Source organism: Poecile atricapillus, chromosome 6, assembly GCF_030490865.1.
Source record: "Poecile atricapillus isolate bPoeAtr1 chromosome 6, bPoeAtr1.hap1, whole genome shotgun sequence".
NCBI classification, from domain to species: domain Eukaryota; kingdom Metazoa; phylum Chordata; class Aves; order Passeriformes; family Paridae; genus Poecile; species Poecile atricapillus.
The window spans coordinates 19,308,970-19,326,096 of record NC_081254.1 but is presented as its reverse complement, the minus strand read 5'-3'; the positions used below and the strand labels follow the sequence as shown (position 1 = coordinate 19,326,096).

The following is a 17,127-nucleotide window of genomic DNA, read 5'->3' as shown; positions in this document are numbered from 1 at the left end:
GATAAAAACTACAAATAGCCACCACAAAGTACACAGATGGACACCCCAAACACAAACACACAAAGGCAGGTACATGCAGGGATGAATGTTACTGGGAGGCAGTGGCATAGCATCAGAAGGTCCTCTCAGGACTCATTCCTGACTGGACTAGACAGAGCCATTCACACAGAGAATTACACTATGCCCATATAGTAGCAGGGACTGCATGTCCTCAGTCTCAGTTTAAAAAAAGGCTGGGAGGGGAAACTGTGGCACAGAGTGAATTGAAGGACTCTGCTCACTCACAGAGCTCATCAACAGGGATCCAGGTCTCCTGGTGCCCAGTTTGTGGTTTTCTGCCTTTTATGGGAATGGAAGCACTCACAGTGACTGAGATCAGGCCTCAAGAAGGCATCCATCTGTCAGGAGGGACACACAAACCACACAAAGAAACAGATCTACAGGCACCATGCAAGCCCATCCATATGCAGATAGATGCACACACAGATACAAATACATACATGCTTTTACTAAGCTCATTGATATTCAGAAAGCAGCGCAGCGAGATCACACACAGAAGTAGGAGCACACCTGCAGACAGACAGACCTGCAATGGCCTGTGTGTACAAACCCACAAGCACACACATACACACACTGACACGTCAGTACAGCCCTGTAGAGCAGCACAGCCACGCTGAAAGTCACTGCTTCTGCAAGCCTAGGTTTTACTTACAGTGGTATCCTCTCAGCTAACTGCACATAAATGGATGCCCACATACACTGAAGTGCATTCTGCACAAGCTTATTAATATACAGATAGGACTGTCTCCTTATTGCATTATACTGTGGCTGTTTCAGTGAAACCATGCTAATTTTCTACCATGCAAAGATCTGAGACTGCTGTAGCCATCAAACAACACTATTCATAAGCAATAATGCCATAAAAAAACAGCACACAAAATATTGCCTAACCATCTAATCAAACAGTACTGGATAGGACATTTAAATGGCTTTCTTTGGTTTCTTTGGTTTTTGGGGTTTTTTTGTCTGGTTGACTTTTTTTAGCAAAATCTTAGGGCAGCTGCTTTCTGAGATGAGATTTTCCAGAAGGCAATTTTTCAAGGGCTTTTTGCATTGTGATTAAGATATTTGACAGCATTTCCTTCCTAAGGTATCCTTTGACCAAACACACAATGTGTTTTAAAATTAAGGAAGGTAATGAAAATGCTGAAATTTCCATAATAACTCTCTAAAAATATTAATATTCTTGCACTAAAATATGCTTCTGTCTTATTTCTAAGATTATTTTGTTCATGATTGATTTTGCAACTGACTTTTAAGAATGACATGGTAGAATCTTTGGTTCTCCTTATGCTACGTCCTATCTTCCTAGGCTACGATACATTGAAGAAAAAATGTAAAGGGAGTACAGTTTTTTAAATACCATTGCCTATGACCCTCTATATTCCTCTGCCTATGAATCCTGGTTGTATCTGCTCTTGTTGAACTTAGATTAAAAAAATTAAATACACACCGATTTACAGCTGGAGGCATTCTGATTTATTAGGTGCACAAGTACTTAATTCAGATTAAGGGGACCATGTTTTGAAATAATGGAATGGAACAAAATCACTAAAATTCTCTAGAATATCATGGTTTGCAGAAATAATATACCATAGTTTGCAATGTTGTATTCCACTGCAAAATCCTAAATGGCAAAATTTGAATAATTTTTTAATTAATTGATAATAATTGAATAATTCAATATTTATAAGTCAGGTCTTGGGCTAGTGTTAAACAATTTTTGCATCTCTTCTGTTTTTACCCCAGCTAGTGCCTGGTTCAGCAAGTCAAGCTCTAGACAAATCAGTCTTAGAGACCACTAAAGCTCACTGGGAGAAAAGTTGCCTGCATGGGGATGTAGGGATAAGGAAACACTTGTGCGTGTGGGAGGATCATTTAAACTGCTCCTCTTGGGAGGCTGGTTGTCAATTCGGAGTTGTTGAAGGAATCTCAGCTGAGATGGTTTCATTGAGAGGGAATAGAAGACAGGCTTGTTTACACAGGGACAAACAGGAAAATTAATCTGAATTAACTTTGCAAGTACATTGGTTAAAAGCATTAAAACATTGTTCAGGTGCTCATTCAAAATTTGAGTGTCCTAAATTGAATTTAGTTCACTTCATTTCCAAAGTGAATTAAGCTAAACTAAATTAAAGCTGCCTTAACTCTAAACAAGAGAGTCAGAGGTGTAATGCAGTTTAACTAGACCACTTTAATTTCACACATTCAGTTAATTCAAGTTATTTTGCAGAGCCTTATGTAGATAAACACTTAATCCGCTAACTCCTATGGACAGAGACTGTACTTATCCAGGAGCCAGGAAAAGGGGACCCAGAAGCTCAGGGTGCTCTACCAGCCACTGCAACTATAACAGAAAAGGATGGATATAATAGGCTGGTGAAGGCTCACAGAAACCCACAGTTATGCACTTAATCGGATGGAAGCCAGATAGGTTTTTTAAGAATAGAGCAGTTCTTTATTCACAAACTTACACAATTATGCAAATATACACACAGGTATGTGCCTTATAATACAGCAAAGTTCCACATAAATTATGGATCAGTATTCAGATATGTTAGCTGTTACATCATAGGTATTATAGCTTTGTTAAAGACTAATGCTAGGTGATTGTGACTTGTTATTTGTGATAAGTGTGTGCTGTACAAAAACATCCATAGAGATAGTTGATGATGGTTACAAGCCACACATCTGAATATTTTCCCATAAAACTCTGTTAAAACTTGAAAAAATATTTATTAATTCCTTATGGGGCCTGAATATGCAATATGTGACCCAAATGCCTATCTCCATGTAGCCACAGTTATAAATGCAGACCTATAGGTAAAGATAAACAAGTATGCTGGCTGTGTGGTGAATTTAAACACATCAAGAAACAAACGCTACCGCCAACACAATATGGAAAACATACAGCTTGTATCTCTAAACACTACACCTGACAGTGACTTACATGAGCCAGACTGCTTACAGATTTATCTTTTCACTACATAAAACTGGCTTTGTCCTATAAATATGAAAACTAGACAATCCTCTACAGAGACAGGCACCAACTTGATGCTGGGAGTCTGTGCAGCACCCACACCCTGAAGTGCTCACTTGTACTTAACTGCTTTGGGTGACAAGATAAAGCAAGGAATAAATTATACCAAGAGCAACAAGGATTAGAACAGGAGGGGAAGGATTCTAGTTCTCTGTGAATATTTTCTATGTGTTTTTGAATCAGAACTTTATTAAAATTCTACATTTCAGCGTAGTTGGAACATGCTTTTTCAGCAAAATCAAAACATATTATTTTCACTTTTTAAATTAGTCACCAATTCACCTGAAATAGGTAATTTTAAAGGGCAAACCCACAATTTTTCCATTCTAATAAGACTTACATTCTTCTTAGGATTTTGTTGATTTCCTTAACAGCCGAGGTAAAAATAACATTAGATTAAATAGACACATCTTCAGCACTGTTGGTTTGTCAGCTTTTTTTTGGCAAAAAACTTCTACTGGAAAAGGGTGAAAATTTTCCCCAGTTCTGACCAGCCTAAGGGAAGCATACAAAATGACATCCCTGTAAAGAGAAACATTTAATTATCCAACACATGCAAGCATGTACTGCAGTGCAGCACTCTGCAGGATACAGAGATAATACACAGCTAACTCACAACACTGCCAAAACCAAAAGTTAAAAAGTACTGAGTCAATACCATCCAAAATTAAGTGACTGGCATAAAATTCCCAATGCTGTAAATAAGAATATTTTTTTCCTTTGCCTCCAGTTCTGGCCCCTTGGGAGGCAGCCAGGTCCCACTTCCACCTGGTCCTTGCAGTTATGAAAGCCAGAAATACCTTGGTATTAAATGAAAGCTGAACTAATTGTTTATCTTCAAGATCTGAGGCTTTACACAAAATACCAGGTATGGCATAACTTGCAAGAGGGCTGAGAATGTTATCTACATTTATCTGATTCCTCCCAGTTCAAGACTCCCTTCCTAGTACACACATGTCTTCTGTTAATCAAAATGAATGTCCACAAGGAATTCAGCACAGACTCCTGAATTTTAATAACTGGAAATGGGCTCAAAGCAAAGCTTTCAATTAAAAGTTCCCATACTCCAGATTAAGATATTTAACCTTGGCAAGCCCATGTGTTTCTGTAGGTCTTCTTAACTCACCTGCTGGCACAGCCGCTGTTCTGACAGCTCCAGCCCGTGCTGCGTGGCAGTCGCTGTGTGCTGGCAGCTCGTGGGGCTGTGCCCCATGCCAGCTCCATGCTGCTGCAGCAGCACTGCTGGCAGGACACAACCTGGCCAGTGTAGAGGTAACTCCGAACTGCAGAGTTAACACTCTGAACTACACATCACTGCAGTGTAGGTGTAACCAGAAAAAATTCTTAATTCCTAAGAGGTCAAAAATATGTGGACCTTTTCATGGCAGAAATGTCTTGCTAGTGAAAGGGACTTTAGCTATTAGTGATGCTTTTCTCATGTTCTCCTCCTGTGGCTTGTTGGTTTTATAGCTTTTGGTTTTCTGTTGCAGAGATTATGAATTTGTTGAGGAGGAAAGGTAGATCTCTAGCTGCTTTGATGGATACTTTGATAGATGCTCTGAGTTGAATGTCTGCTCCATGGTTGCTATGGCATTAAAATTTGGACTCAATGACCCAGGTGGTTCCTCCCAGGCCTATGTTTCTACATCCAAGACCGGTATAACTCATTTTGTCATTTAAGATTTCCTTAACTCACCTTAAAACCAGGATGTCAAAAACCCAGGATCAAGTTTGCTTACAATATTTTGGTAACTGTATGATATCTTCTGAATATTTGGATTTTAATGAATTTCTGGAAGAAAGCCTTCCAGACACAAACTGAGTGTAATAAAAGTAGAAACACCTACCTGAGGACATTTCTATGCTGCAGTCATTCTTTGAGTGCAGCTCGTGTAGACACACTTTAGCCACCTTAAAGCTAGCCAGCCTAGGTCCTGATGCCTCTGTAGCCACAGCTTTAAATAACACTAAATAAATAAATAGCAAATATTTAAGCACACCTGTTTCCCTGGTGGGCAAATGGTTCTTACAGCCTCAAACAGCAATTCATTCTAGGAGGTCAGGCTAGGTAACCTATACACCTGGGGCTGACCGCTGTCAATCATCAGTACCAGGGGCATGAAGTTGCAGGTTACTGCTCAGCAGAATGAGGTGGCAGGGCAGCCTCCTGCCTGGCATATCTACTCTCAGAAAGCAGACATCTTCCCCTTTCTTTCCTTCTACCCCTCTTCCTCATGTCTGCACTTGTACCATGTAGCACAGCAGAACTGGAATGGGTAGAGATCTGCTAGAAGCTGAACACTAATGCTCTGCTCAAATTAAATGAAATAAAACCATATGGTGTCATCATGGGTCACTGATTTAAAACAACAAAAAAAAAACCTCCTAGCTCCTCTCTAAGCCCTTCAGATAGTAAAACTGATGCTGTGAATTGTGTGTCTTCTTAGAGTGCAGTCAAGAAATGCAGCGAGAGAAATGGGCAGGATTGGGCTTTCTCTCATGCTCCCAGTGAGCAGGCTAACCTGGAACAAAGTGACACTTCTTCCCCATGTCTGCGGGCATGATGTCAGTCTAGCCCCAGTGAAATTGATGGACCTACACAGATTAACAGCAGATGCAGAGTCAATTCTCCTCAGACAGGGCTGGGATTGTGTTCTGAGATATGTAAGGCTCTCCATTTTGACCTCTCTTCATGCACCTTTTAGGACTATCAATCTAATCAATCTAATTAATCTATCATACTTCTGCTTATATATTAACACAATACATGATCACTCCTCTTCTCCTTTTCCAAAAGGTAGGGAGAATAAAATGCAATTTTCATGACAGAAGCAAGTTTGAATGTGTGAATATTGCTTGTGGCCCCTGAATATGGCAGGGTTTGAAGGCATTCTGCTGTCTTGGCAGGGAGTGCCAGAGCCCCAGGCCAGCTAGCGAGGAAGCTGCTCCTGCCAATGTCAGCTGTTTTTCTGAAGGTTCTAAGTGTTGCAGTAGATTTTGAGAGCAGTAGCTTCTACTGCTCCCACCCTACTTCCTATGAGAAATTATGTTGTGGCTTTTGTGTCGCAACTGCAGCTCTGATCTTCCCAATTACAGCTGCTGTTGCAAATTCAAAAACCACCACCAAAGCCTGTGCAGCTGAAATACAATTCCTGTTGCCTTTGCCCATTTCCCTTCACATACAGCCACTGTCAGCAGGGTACATGTCACTTCTGCTTCAAGCAGGAGAACGAAGCCAATACTGTGCTACAGCTCGCTGAAGCACTTACTTGGCCCCTGTTTATTAGAGAGTCTGAGCCCTTCACTCCTCCTTCCAGCTGTCCTCACTGTGCCCCAGGTGGCACGGCAATGCTCCTATCTTCACACTTCAGGCAGGAAACAGAGCACAGAGAGAAATGCCATTTGTCCAAACTCTTGATGAGAGAGGTCCATGACAGAGCAAGAACTGAAGCCCTTCCCTAAATCGGATTAGGCTCTAACTATCAGACTTTCTATTTCCCTTCCTTCACCCCCAAATCCCTTGGCTGTTTTTCCTCACCATGTTACAAAGCTCGCTTTCCATTTTGAACTTCGGGAAAGCAAGATTTTCCCTCCCCCCTTCTTTTGCTCAACCGTGAATTCAGCTGTGTTTCAACCTATGCACAGAAACACGAGACTGTCTCCTGTTTGAACAGAAGCCACTTTCAGAGCTCTTTATGCCTCTGCAGCACCAATCTGCAGGTGGGATATTGCTGGCTCCATGAGGGTTTTCACCAAAGACCCCAAAGCTGCCTCTTCTCATCCCATGTTGTCCCTCTTTGCCAGCACCTGTGGGATGGTCACAAGCCTTTTTGTAGGAAGCCATCTGATGCAGAGAAGGCTTCACCGTCTCCCTTAGCCCTGCTCCGTGTGTTCTGCAGGCTGCCCTGCACCAATTAACGGGGCAGCACCGCAGGGTGTGCGCCTTGGCCATCGCAGCCTGCCCTGGACACAGCGCAGAGAAAAGGCTGAAGCTTCGCAATGTTAGCCTTCCAAGAACCGCTTTAATTGCCCAGTAATGCACACCCTGGGGTCTTGTAATGTGCTTCTAATATGGAGCATTTAAAATATGAGTACTCCAAAACAATTACAAGGAGTTTGGTGCTCTGCTGAGTGTATTCTTCCGCTCTCAAAAATAATCCACAACAAAGGAATATGATCAAAGTGAGGATATCGGTGCTTTCTGAAATCTGTCAGGGTCTTCTTGAGGCAGCAGGACACACCAATCTTTCCTTCAGTTGAACTTCACTCTGTTCTTCCAGGATTAAAAGAATTGCTAGATTGTGACTCCAGATTATTCGGTCCTACCGTATCTCCCTCTTATCAGTCCTAGTATGATTTTTTTTTATTTGAGATACTGTCAAAACATTCTGCCAGCCATAGTAAGAGAAAAGAAACCACAGAGCATGTTAGGCTATAAGAGAGCTTGGATAGAAATGTCAGAGAAGCAAGGTGAATTTTCTATGATCTGTCATTCTTTTAGCCAGTAATTTCTAGGCAAGTTTAGAAGTGATTTTCTGCTTGCTTATTTACAAGGAGTGAAAGTTCTTCTCAGAAAGCACTCTGGCTCAGCTAATTATAACTGCTAATATTTCTTGTTACGTCTCTTGATTAGAGCTTGTTACAATTGTAATACGAGAAGATTTTTGTCTGCCCATCTGTATTCGGAATCAGGAAAAGGAATTTCACTAAAGCTGACAAAAATAATGAAATAGAAATCAAACATTGGAAATTCATGATCTAATACTGAACATTTAAGAAAGTCAAAGGCATTTGGAAATAAGCAATTGGTTACAGCTGGTGCTGTATGTAATATTAAGTCTAGAAGGAGTTACTACAAGCCAACTATGGCAACTCATGAATTCCAGGATGGATGTATAATTCACAGTATGATACTATTTACTGTAATGACATTATATGCCATCACTTAACATAATATTGCATATTAAATTCAGATTGTGAAATGAAGTTCAGTTGCTTTACTGCAATCAAAGATCTATAAATGTCCTGTTGCTGAAACTTCAGAAGGTTATGTATTAAATCTGTTTATATTATCCAAAACTCAAAATAGTCAACTTGTGCAAAAATCTCCCACCGGAAAATGAAAAATGGGAATTTACAGGAAGTACAAGTTAATATTCCTAATTAAATACAAATGCTATTATTGGAGTCACTGATTGTGATAGAATTAGAGCAGGAATGAATTTAGCCCAAAGGGTCAATTTCTCTTGGAAAAAGATGTTTGAAAACACTGGCATTTATCTCAAGAAATCAGCACTGCTAACTGATGTGCCAGGACTTGTGTTTCATCTGCTTTTGGGAAGGGGTGAGGACGTAACCTGCAAGACTTGCCTTTCTCTACTGTCTGAAGACAAGAACAAGCCATCAAAGACAGCAAGAAGTGATCGAGGTTTTGCGACCTCTTATACAGCAGTAATCCAGAAATCCTAGATTTGAGGCAACAGATCTGGCTTAGTGCACATTTCAATCCCTGGTAAGGGTGAGAAGCTTTCAGCGACACTGAAGTTTAAAGACAGCATTATTATGCTGCATTTGTTGCTATGGGGCCAGGTCAGCTCTGTTCATCTTTCATCTGCTGTTTCATTAGGTGGTCTCGTGTAGGACAGACTCACTCGAAGCCTCTCAAAGCAGCAGCAGCGCTGCCTGGCTGTTCTGCTGTTTGTCACTGTCCCTAAGTGAATCGACCCAGGGGGCTGCACTGCCGCGCTCTGCACTGGGCATTAGGATCCTGAAATCTCCCCTTTCCCTAAAGCACTGGAGTTCAGTCATAACTTTAGGGCAAAGGAGCATTGCTGGGGAAAGAAGACCTGCCTCTTCTTTTAGCAATAGAAAATATGTTCTACCAAATACCTCATTAGGTTCACTGTGCATTCAATGCCAAAAATTATTTGACCCAAGCCACTGGAGGCTGCACAACCAGAACTGTTCCCCTCTGCTCATGGCTTCTGGACGCTTTCTTTTGACATAAAACCAGCTTCTTTCCTAGGAAGGGAATGTTTTTGAACAGAGCCTTTCACCTCTGGGTCACTAGCAGAAATCTGGCCCTGCTTGGTAGTGACCGAAAATCATTACCAGCTGACAGCTACTTGGTGCAATGAGCTGGTGAGTCTCATTCCAGTTCCTAATGGACACATCTCAGTAAACAGAGTCACAACTGGCACTAACTGGTGCTCTCAGCCAAGAGACCTTAAACTGAATGGGGAAGGAAATTGAACCTTCCTCTTCGTCTCCTGCCTGGGTTTTGGAATATTATGGACAGGCTTTTTATACCTGCAGCATTTCACAGGCTGTTTTTACTCTAAACGGGTTTTTGAAACTTTGCAATTTTCATGCAGCATGATTCAGCACAGCCTGATTTGCCATCTCAGTATAATTAGACTCATCTTATGGTTCCCCTCAGTAGAAGCTGAGCTGTCTGGTGCCAACTCCCAGAACAAATGGTAAATCTGATGTCATATCTCAGTATGAATGGAACCGTCTGATGTCACCTCAGTGCTAACAGGACGTTTTATAATATGTCATCTAAGGCTGCAGGGGAAATCTTCTAATCCATTCACTATGCTACACTACAATAGAACATAACACAGTATAATGTGTAGGTTAACTTAGACACCCTCAGGCAGATTTTGGATAGACGGATAGATGGATGGATAGAAACATTTATACAAAGTATACATATATTATATCACTCTATTGATTTTAAAAAAGTTCCGGGACTGCCTAGCTATAATGAGATTTTTGAACTTTGTGTTGCGATCAATGAGGGGAATATTATTGGCGTGGAGAATTGATATACCCGCTCTCTGTGGCTTGTTCTGCTCCTGGACTGCCCCTGCCCCCAAGGTGTACGATTCCATCAGACACTTAACCTCTTTTACAGTGTCATCAGGCTAAAAGGAATCTAATAGTGACACGGGACTTGTGCTCAGCACTCTGGCACTATTGCTTTCCTGTCACAAATAATTTATAGCTTTCTATTTCCATCCCTTTGCCTGCACCCCATCCCCTTTTTCTGTTTCTCTGGGCTGGGGGAAATCAATAAACTCACACAACCAGAGTGGCACTTCAGGGGGTTTTAGGGGGAATGTGAGACAAGAGGGGAAAAAAGAAAAAAAAAAACAGAAAAAGAAGAAAAAAGTTATATAATTTGCTGTAACACACTTTTCACATAGTACACTCTTCACATAGTACAAATAGTATGACCTCAGAATCTGGCCTTGTGGCCTTCAGACACTTTTTGTATAGGTTCTCAGCAACTATAGATTAGGGCATGTGGTACCACTAATCTATATGGAGTGAAGATCTGGATCTCCATCCTCAGCTAGAACCTTGACATTCTCTCCAGCTATCTCCCAGGCACTCCAGCTACTGGTGAGGCTTTATCAAGCATGTAGCAGAGTTTTCTAACATGCTGAGGTGGGATGTTCTCTTTCTTTTCCTAAGAAGGCTTCCCTCTTGGAAGTTATGGTTTTTAAAAATTGCCCTCACAATATCTCTGCCTATCTCTATCCATGTCATATCACCCACCAGACACACATTTGCTCTTTGAAGCTTTGCCAACTTAACCTTTAGAACAAATTTTTAAGGGAAGCTCTTGAGTGGGCAGGAAGAATCTTCTATTTGCTTTCACTTTCTGGAGAGATTCTTGGGTAGAAAATAAAGCTAATATAATGCAGGGCTAAGAGTTCCAGAAGCTCAGGCTGAAGAGAATCTGCAGCCTACACCCTAACTGGAGTGGCTGAAGAGAGGAGAGTTTTTTTCTAACCTCAGAAAGGAAGTTGGTTTCCATGGCTTTCACAGGTCGTGGCTTATTTACTGAGTTCCTTGGTGGAACAGCTGTTCCTAGCTCACAGATACCCAATATCTGCCAGTAGTCAGGGACTTTGCCATTCAGGTACTAGGCACTACTGATTTTCTTTCACCACTGACCTCAGCTGGATTTAAACCAGTGACCTAGAGGTGAAAGATTTCATGTAACAAGAAACGGAGCACTGACAATTACAGTTCAGTTTATTGTCATTCTGAGCTACATCATAAGCTTGGTGATGTCTTTTTGAGTTCCTATATGGTGTTCATTCACCACCTGACAAACACCAATTTTTGCCCTGTTTGATGGACCTTTTTTTCTGGTGATCTATATCGCATCACCTCTCCCTACAGATGCCTTCTGCTTTCACCTCATTTATGAAGGGCAAGGGCTTTGGGCAAGCCTTCCACAGTACAAAGCATTTAGTCGGAAGAGTATTTTTCAGGTAGACAACAAAATTAAAGCTGCACAATTTGTAAATTCAGCAATGTCTCTATTAGCTGCAAAGACTGCATTGTGATTGTACTCACAGATCAGACCATAAATGACAATGCAGCTGTTAACACACAGGACATCCTAGCTTGCTCACTGAACACCATCCTTATGCAGAGAACACCCAAGTTTGGGATAAAGACAGCAGAGCAGAAATAGGACGATTCTCTGAGAGCTGGACCATTAAAGCAGTAGAATCAGGATCACAAGGCAAATGAAGCCACTCTGCTGCACCGAGAGCTCAGATCAAGCCTTTAGGTTCTGAGAGCTGGGACTGTGGCTCTGCAAAGGCACAGAGAAGATGCATTTGAGTTCTGAATGTAATTCACTCTTTTCTAGGATCATCAGAACCAAAGTTCAGCAACCTTTTCACCCAACACCAGATGGGAGTGGGACAGGTGTGACTGCACCAGGACATACTATTGGTAAGTAGACCAAATGAGGGGTGGTGACAGGTCAAGTGGAAATGGGGATGAAGCTTAGTTGAGGGAACAAAGTCTGACAAGCAGATGCTAAGCAGAGTAAAAGGGAGGAGGGAGTGGGGGGAAAGAAGCCTCCATGGAAATCTGAGTTTTCTATTCTTTGTCTTTGTTGCATTACAGAGAAGTGAATCACACAAAAAGTAGCCCAAAGTAGGGGCTTGCCCAAGTGATTCTGCCTTAGTGTTCATTTCACGTTCATGCTCTCTCCTTAATCTCTCTACAGAGAGGTATTTACTGCTGTCCTTGTCTAAGTGTCAGTCTTCACCTTTTCTCTTGTCCTATGACTCTCTTTTTCCCCCCTACCAATTTTTCTTCTCTCCTCCCCCTTTGCTGGAACTGGTCCATTTCTTAGTGCTAGTAACACACAAACATGAGTGAGATGTTCCAGCTGCCTCACAACTAAGTTCTTCATTGTTCTAGCTCTACAGTCAGGTGTCCCATGGGTGTATTTCACTGAGAAATTTTATTTATTTTTTGCTGGGGAGATCTTTTGCTGGTTTGTTGAGGTGAACAGAAGATGGAGGCTCTAATACAGTGACCAAATGCCTCCTAGTCTGTTTAAAGGTACTGTGTTTTAGATGTGTGATGGGATACTTTTTAATCTGTGGCCTGTGTGGTGGATATGTCTGCTCTTGCTAGCCCAGCTTTATCTAGTGGCAAACTAGAGCAGGAAAAACACAGTATTCTGTGTTTTACATAGTGGCTTAAGACTTTCTTAGATTTCTGTTGGCTACTGAGAATCTGCTGCTACACGAGGATTTACCAGAAAATGCTCATCTACATGGGACAGAGCTGGTAGATATAATCCTGTACACAAACTGTATTCAGGAGTACAATGGGCCAATATGGAAGAGCATTTCTGGATGCCCTTTTAATATGGACTTGCTCACTGGACTGGCAATCACTGATCACCACAGATGGAGCTGGCAGATATTCCTTCTTGGAACAGTAGTGCAATGTCTAGGGAATGCAGTGGCTGAGCTGGGATAGTGACTGTGAGTGCTTCTAGTGGAGCTCTGGGATTGCTCTGGGATGTACTAGGAAGTGTGGGTCTACATTGGAGAGTGTTCAAAGGTTCTGCTCCATCCTGAAAGACTTGTGTTAGACATATTGATTGCTTCAGGTCAGTGCTTTATGAGCTGCATGATGAATAGTGGCCTGTAAGAGAACTGGGATAGTCTCTCCGTTACTGGGACATGCTGGGACACAATAGGTATGCCTGCTGGATGCATAGGTCTACCTGTTCTACTTTCTGAAGGCCTGATTATCATGAAGAGATCATTTCTAATCTGGGTAACTTGTCACTTTTGATATATTGGAAATTCATCAGCAATCTTGGACAGACAAGTGGCCAGAGCATTCTGCCTGTTGATATTGGTCAGTACAAAAGGAAGGCACTAGATTTTCATTAATCTGGGTGGTAGCACGTATCACAAACCAGTCATTCCAGTAGAGAACTGAATTTATTAGTCCAGCACCGAAGTGCTTCTAACCTATGATAAGAAGGTAATTTTTCATTAAGTGTTTTGGGTGGGCATGTAAGAGGCTAGTCTGCCTGACAGAACACATGCACTCCTGTGAGGAAATGATCTGGTAAAATACGGATGGACTATGAAGTCACTAGAGAATGTGGCCTATGCAGCACTTCACTCGATTACCTTGAAAGCCTGCTCTGAACTGGGATGTAACATTTAACTTCTTGATGGAATACACTTATGTGTTATCAATGGCCCTGTACTGGGAGGCTGTGAAGCTACAGTATAGATGTGGACAAGGAAAGCTGGGATGCAGCTTTGCTGGGATACAGTAAAGTCCCTCAGCAGGAGGGACTGGGAATCTGCTTAGTGCCCAGGTTTTCCTATTAGACTGGTGGCATGCATAGCTTTCAGCTGGGGATCCCTGAGTGCTGTGCTGCTCTGCTGATGGCCCTTTTTCCCTTTTCCTTTCATCCAGTGCCCAGCACAGCATCCCCTCCTGTCTCCAGTGCCTCCAATGATCCAGTGGGCTCTTACTCCATTAACGGGATCCTGGGGATTCCTCGGTCGAATGGCGAGAAGAGGAAACGTGATGAAGGTAGGGGGAGGGGAGAAGCTCATCCTCCCTTTTATATTCTTTGTCCCCATGTACAGGCTCCAATTTCAGGCCAAGGTTTGCAGCTGCTCCAGGGGCTAGATCAGTTTTAGCAACAGAGACCAGTTCCCCGCCACTGCTCTGCTGGCTTGGAATGCTCTTCTTCCGAGGCCCTTTCATGACAGGCTGCGTCTCCAGACATCTGCTCAGCAGGCAGAGAGCCGTCTCCATTGCTGGAGCTGATCCCAAGTTCATTCACTGCTGGAAACGGCTGGAACTGAACTCCCCAGGTGCCAGCAGGTGCCCGGACTTTGAACTGTGGGTAAACATGGTTTCCCTGACTCACTCAATTTCAAACTAAATGCCATCTTGGAGAAGCACCAGCAATGTGGGAGTTGTCTTTCATTCCCCTTGCAAACAAGTTCCTGCCCTGTGATGTGCCATGAGCTATATTAGCTGGTGATCGCAAGGGCCCAGTTTTCAATGAGTAGCATCTACCACAGCAGAACTATCATGCTTGCAATAGTCTGAAAGCAGAACAGGAGTACTGTGATCCTAAGGTTGTTTCTAAGCCTTTCACTAAGGCTGTAAGGAAATTGGATTAAGCTATCTCCTTTGGCTTCCTACTTGCTGGGAAGTATTCAGGGCAAAGATCCTGAAATGAATCAAAAGCTGGAGCCTCAGGTCTAAATAAACTGAGTCAGGACAGGTGGGTAAGGTCTTGGTGCTCTTGTGGTGGCTTTCAAACACTTTTCCTTAAATCTGTCTCTTTTAATTTGATTTGGTCTAAAATTGAGGGCCAGGAGGCAAACTTTTTAAAGAATACTGACTGACCAGTTTGTTGGGTTCAGCTCTGACTTCAGTGTGTTGTGTTGCTTGTTGCATGGAAAGACCTCTTAGGACAGGTGGCTCAGCGTGCTGTGTGCGCTGTAATCCCAGGGCTGCGCAGTGCAAGAGAACACGAGAGTTCTCTGTGGTGTCTGGTGAGAAGAGAAAGGTCTCCTGAGACGGATGCTACATTTTGAGGTTTTGCTAGTAGTCTTCTCAGCATTGGTTCTGGTGAGGTTCACATCTGTAAGTTTCTGATCCAAATAAACACAGTAATCCTAAGAATAAAAGGCAGTCATTGTGACCCCTTTCTCCCTAGTACAAAGGAAAACTAGATGCAAGGACCCAATCCAGCTTCTGTTAAAGCAAATGGGAAGATTTTTGCTGATGTCATTGGAAATTGGATCGGGCCCCAGAGGAAGATCCATTTCCCAGCTAGATGGCAGTAGGGCCCAGCTAAGAGAAAAGTGTAGCAATGGAAGGGCTGAGTCAATGCCTCAAAGTCAAAAAATGTCAGGAATAAGAGGCAAGTATTGCAAACCTTTCCAACATTTGCCATCACTACATATACAGGAAATAGTGACATTTCAAACTGAATGACAGCTTTCTCTAATGGTTGTGCAGATCTCCTGGCAGTTATCTGGGGGTTTTGTGAATCCCTGTTCTCATACAGTCCAACATGGTGATCACCAGCTCTCAACATGGTGCCTCCACATCTCATTAGAAATGAAGCTCTTCAATCTGGCTTTAGCTGGTATTCAGGCTATACCTGGAAAGATCATTCCACTTTAGATGCAGCCACACAGTCATTTCCAGCCTCAGAACTTGAGCTTTCTTTGGAACAGTACAATTATACACAGAAACAGCAGAGCAGCCATCTAAGACTGTGACACTTCACAATGATATATTGACAAAACTATTCTTTGTGTCTGTCCTTAATTCACTCCAGATTTGATTTAGGCAAGTTGACACTGCAGCTCCTTGCTGTTGGCCGAGTGCCCACACACATATCCCACTAGGAATCAAAAAGGTACCAACCAGACAATCCTGCAAATGTTGCTTGTCTTTAGCTCTCAGTTTTAGGTGGCAGTCACATGACATGGTTGCAACTGCCTTAGATAACAGCCTGAATCCTGCCATCCCAGATATCTGCTGCAGGGACACATTGTGCTCCTGACCTGGAGAAAGCTCACATGGGACCCCCAGCTAGCTGCTGAACATCTCTAACCATGGGTTGAATTATCTGGCCTTCAGAAATGCTGAAAAATATCATCCCTTTGCAGGACTGGGTCCTAAAGTTAGAAGGGTCCAAGGAGAAGTTTTGCAAAGCCAAGCGACCTGCACTCATTCCTGGGCAGTGTCCTCTGTAGCTCTGAACATTCTGATTGTTTTTAGTTGAGATGGGGAGTAGGAAAAGTTTGTCGGGAGATATAATGTATTTCTTTGATGATGGATGCCTACATCTTCACAGTATTTCCCAGAGCTTCTGAACACTTCATTGCAGTTTCTTTCTTAACTTCAGGTTTTATTCTCACGTTGAAAAGCCCTTGTGAGCTTTCCACATCTACTTTCCAAGCATTTAGGGAGTGGTTCTTCCCTAAAGGAAGCAGAAAAAGCAGCACTACTCTCTCTTTCTTTCCGCTCTGTTGGACCAGCTCTGCTGCAAGGATTCCTCTGTGAGGAATGCAGTTCAGCAGAAAGGGGAAGTACCAAGCTATTCCTGAATCACCAGTTCTGAAAACCTTGTTAGCAACCTCTGTGATGGCTGGGGGGAACAGGGTGGGAGAAAGACAGAGAAGCTTCTATGTGAGCACACCCCCTCCCCCAGGTCCTCCTTGCTGCAGCTGGTGCCTACATTAGGCAGTAGCACAGATGATTAAGAAGAGGAGAGATAATTATGTGTCAAGATGATGTAGCAGAACTCCCGAGTTGGACAGAAGGAGCCAGACAGATGCATGAGGTGGGCTCAGAGATGGACGCTGACAGCCAGGTGTGTCCCTCTCAGGGAGTTAGAGGGAAGAGTGGGAATCCCAACCTACCAAATACACTGGTTGCAAGTGCAAGGGTGGCCTGGGAAATGTATGACATTGAGAGAGAGCTAGCTGGGAAACAGTTCTGAGTGTCTACTAGTCACAACAAGGAACTGTCTGGCCACGAGTCTCAAAACTCAGTGTATCTTCCTCAGGTGAATGCCAAGAATGGATGGTCAGGATTTGCCTTGTTAAGACCACATTATCCTTTTGTTTCAGTTTATAACCAGTCACAAAACTTCTGACTTTTGTGATAGATAGAGTTGGTCTCCTGTGATT

The 17,127-nt window shown here is 42.7% G+C and overlaps 1 protein-coding gene across 9 annotated transcripts in view; it reads left to right on the top strand.

Annotated features, from left to right (window-relative positions):
* The window catches only part of PAX2 (paired box 2), a 104,126-nt gene that overhangs the window by 34,936 nt on the left and 52,063 nt on the right, over positions 1–17,127 (top strand). For all 9 annotated transcript variants that reach the window (XR_009277876.1, XM_058841752.1, XM_058841754.1 and 6 more), the window contains 2 exons: positions 11,778–11,863; positions 13,874–13,993. Coding sequence is in view for 8 of the 9 variants with exons in the window: in XM_058841752.1 (XP_058697735.1) it covers positions 11,778–11,863; positions 13,874–13,993 (206 nt within the window). In the remaining variant the exon portion in view is untranslated. The remainder of the gene's footprint in view (positions 1–11,777; positions 11,864–13,873; positions 13,994–17,127) is intronic.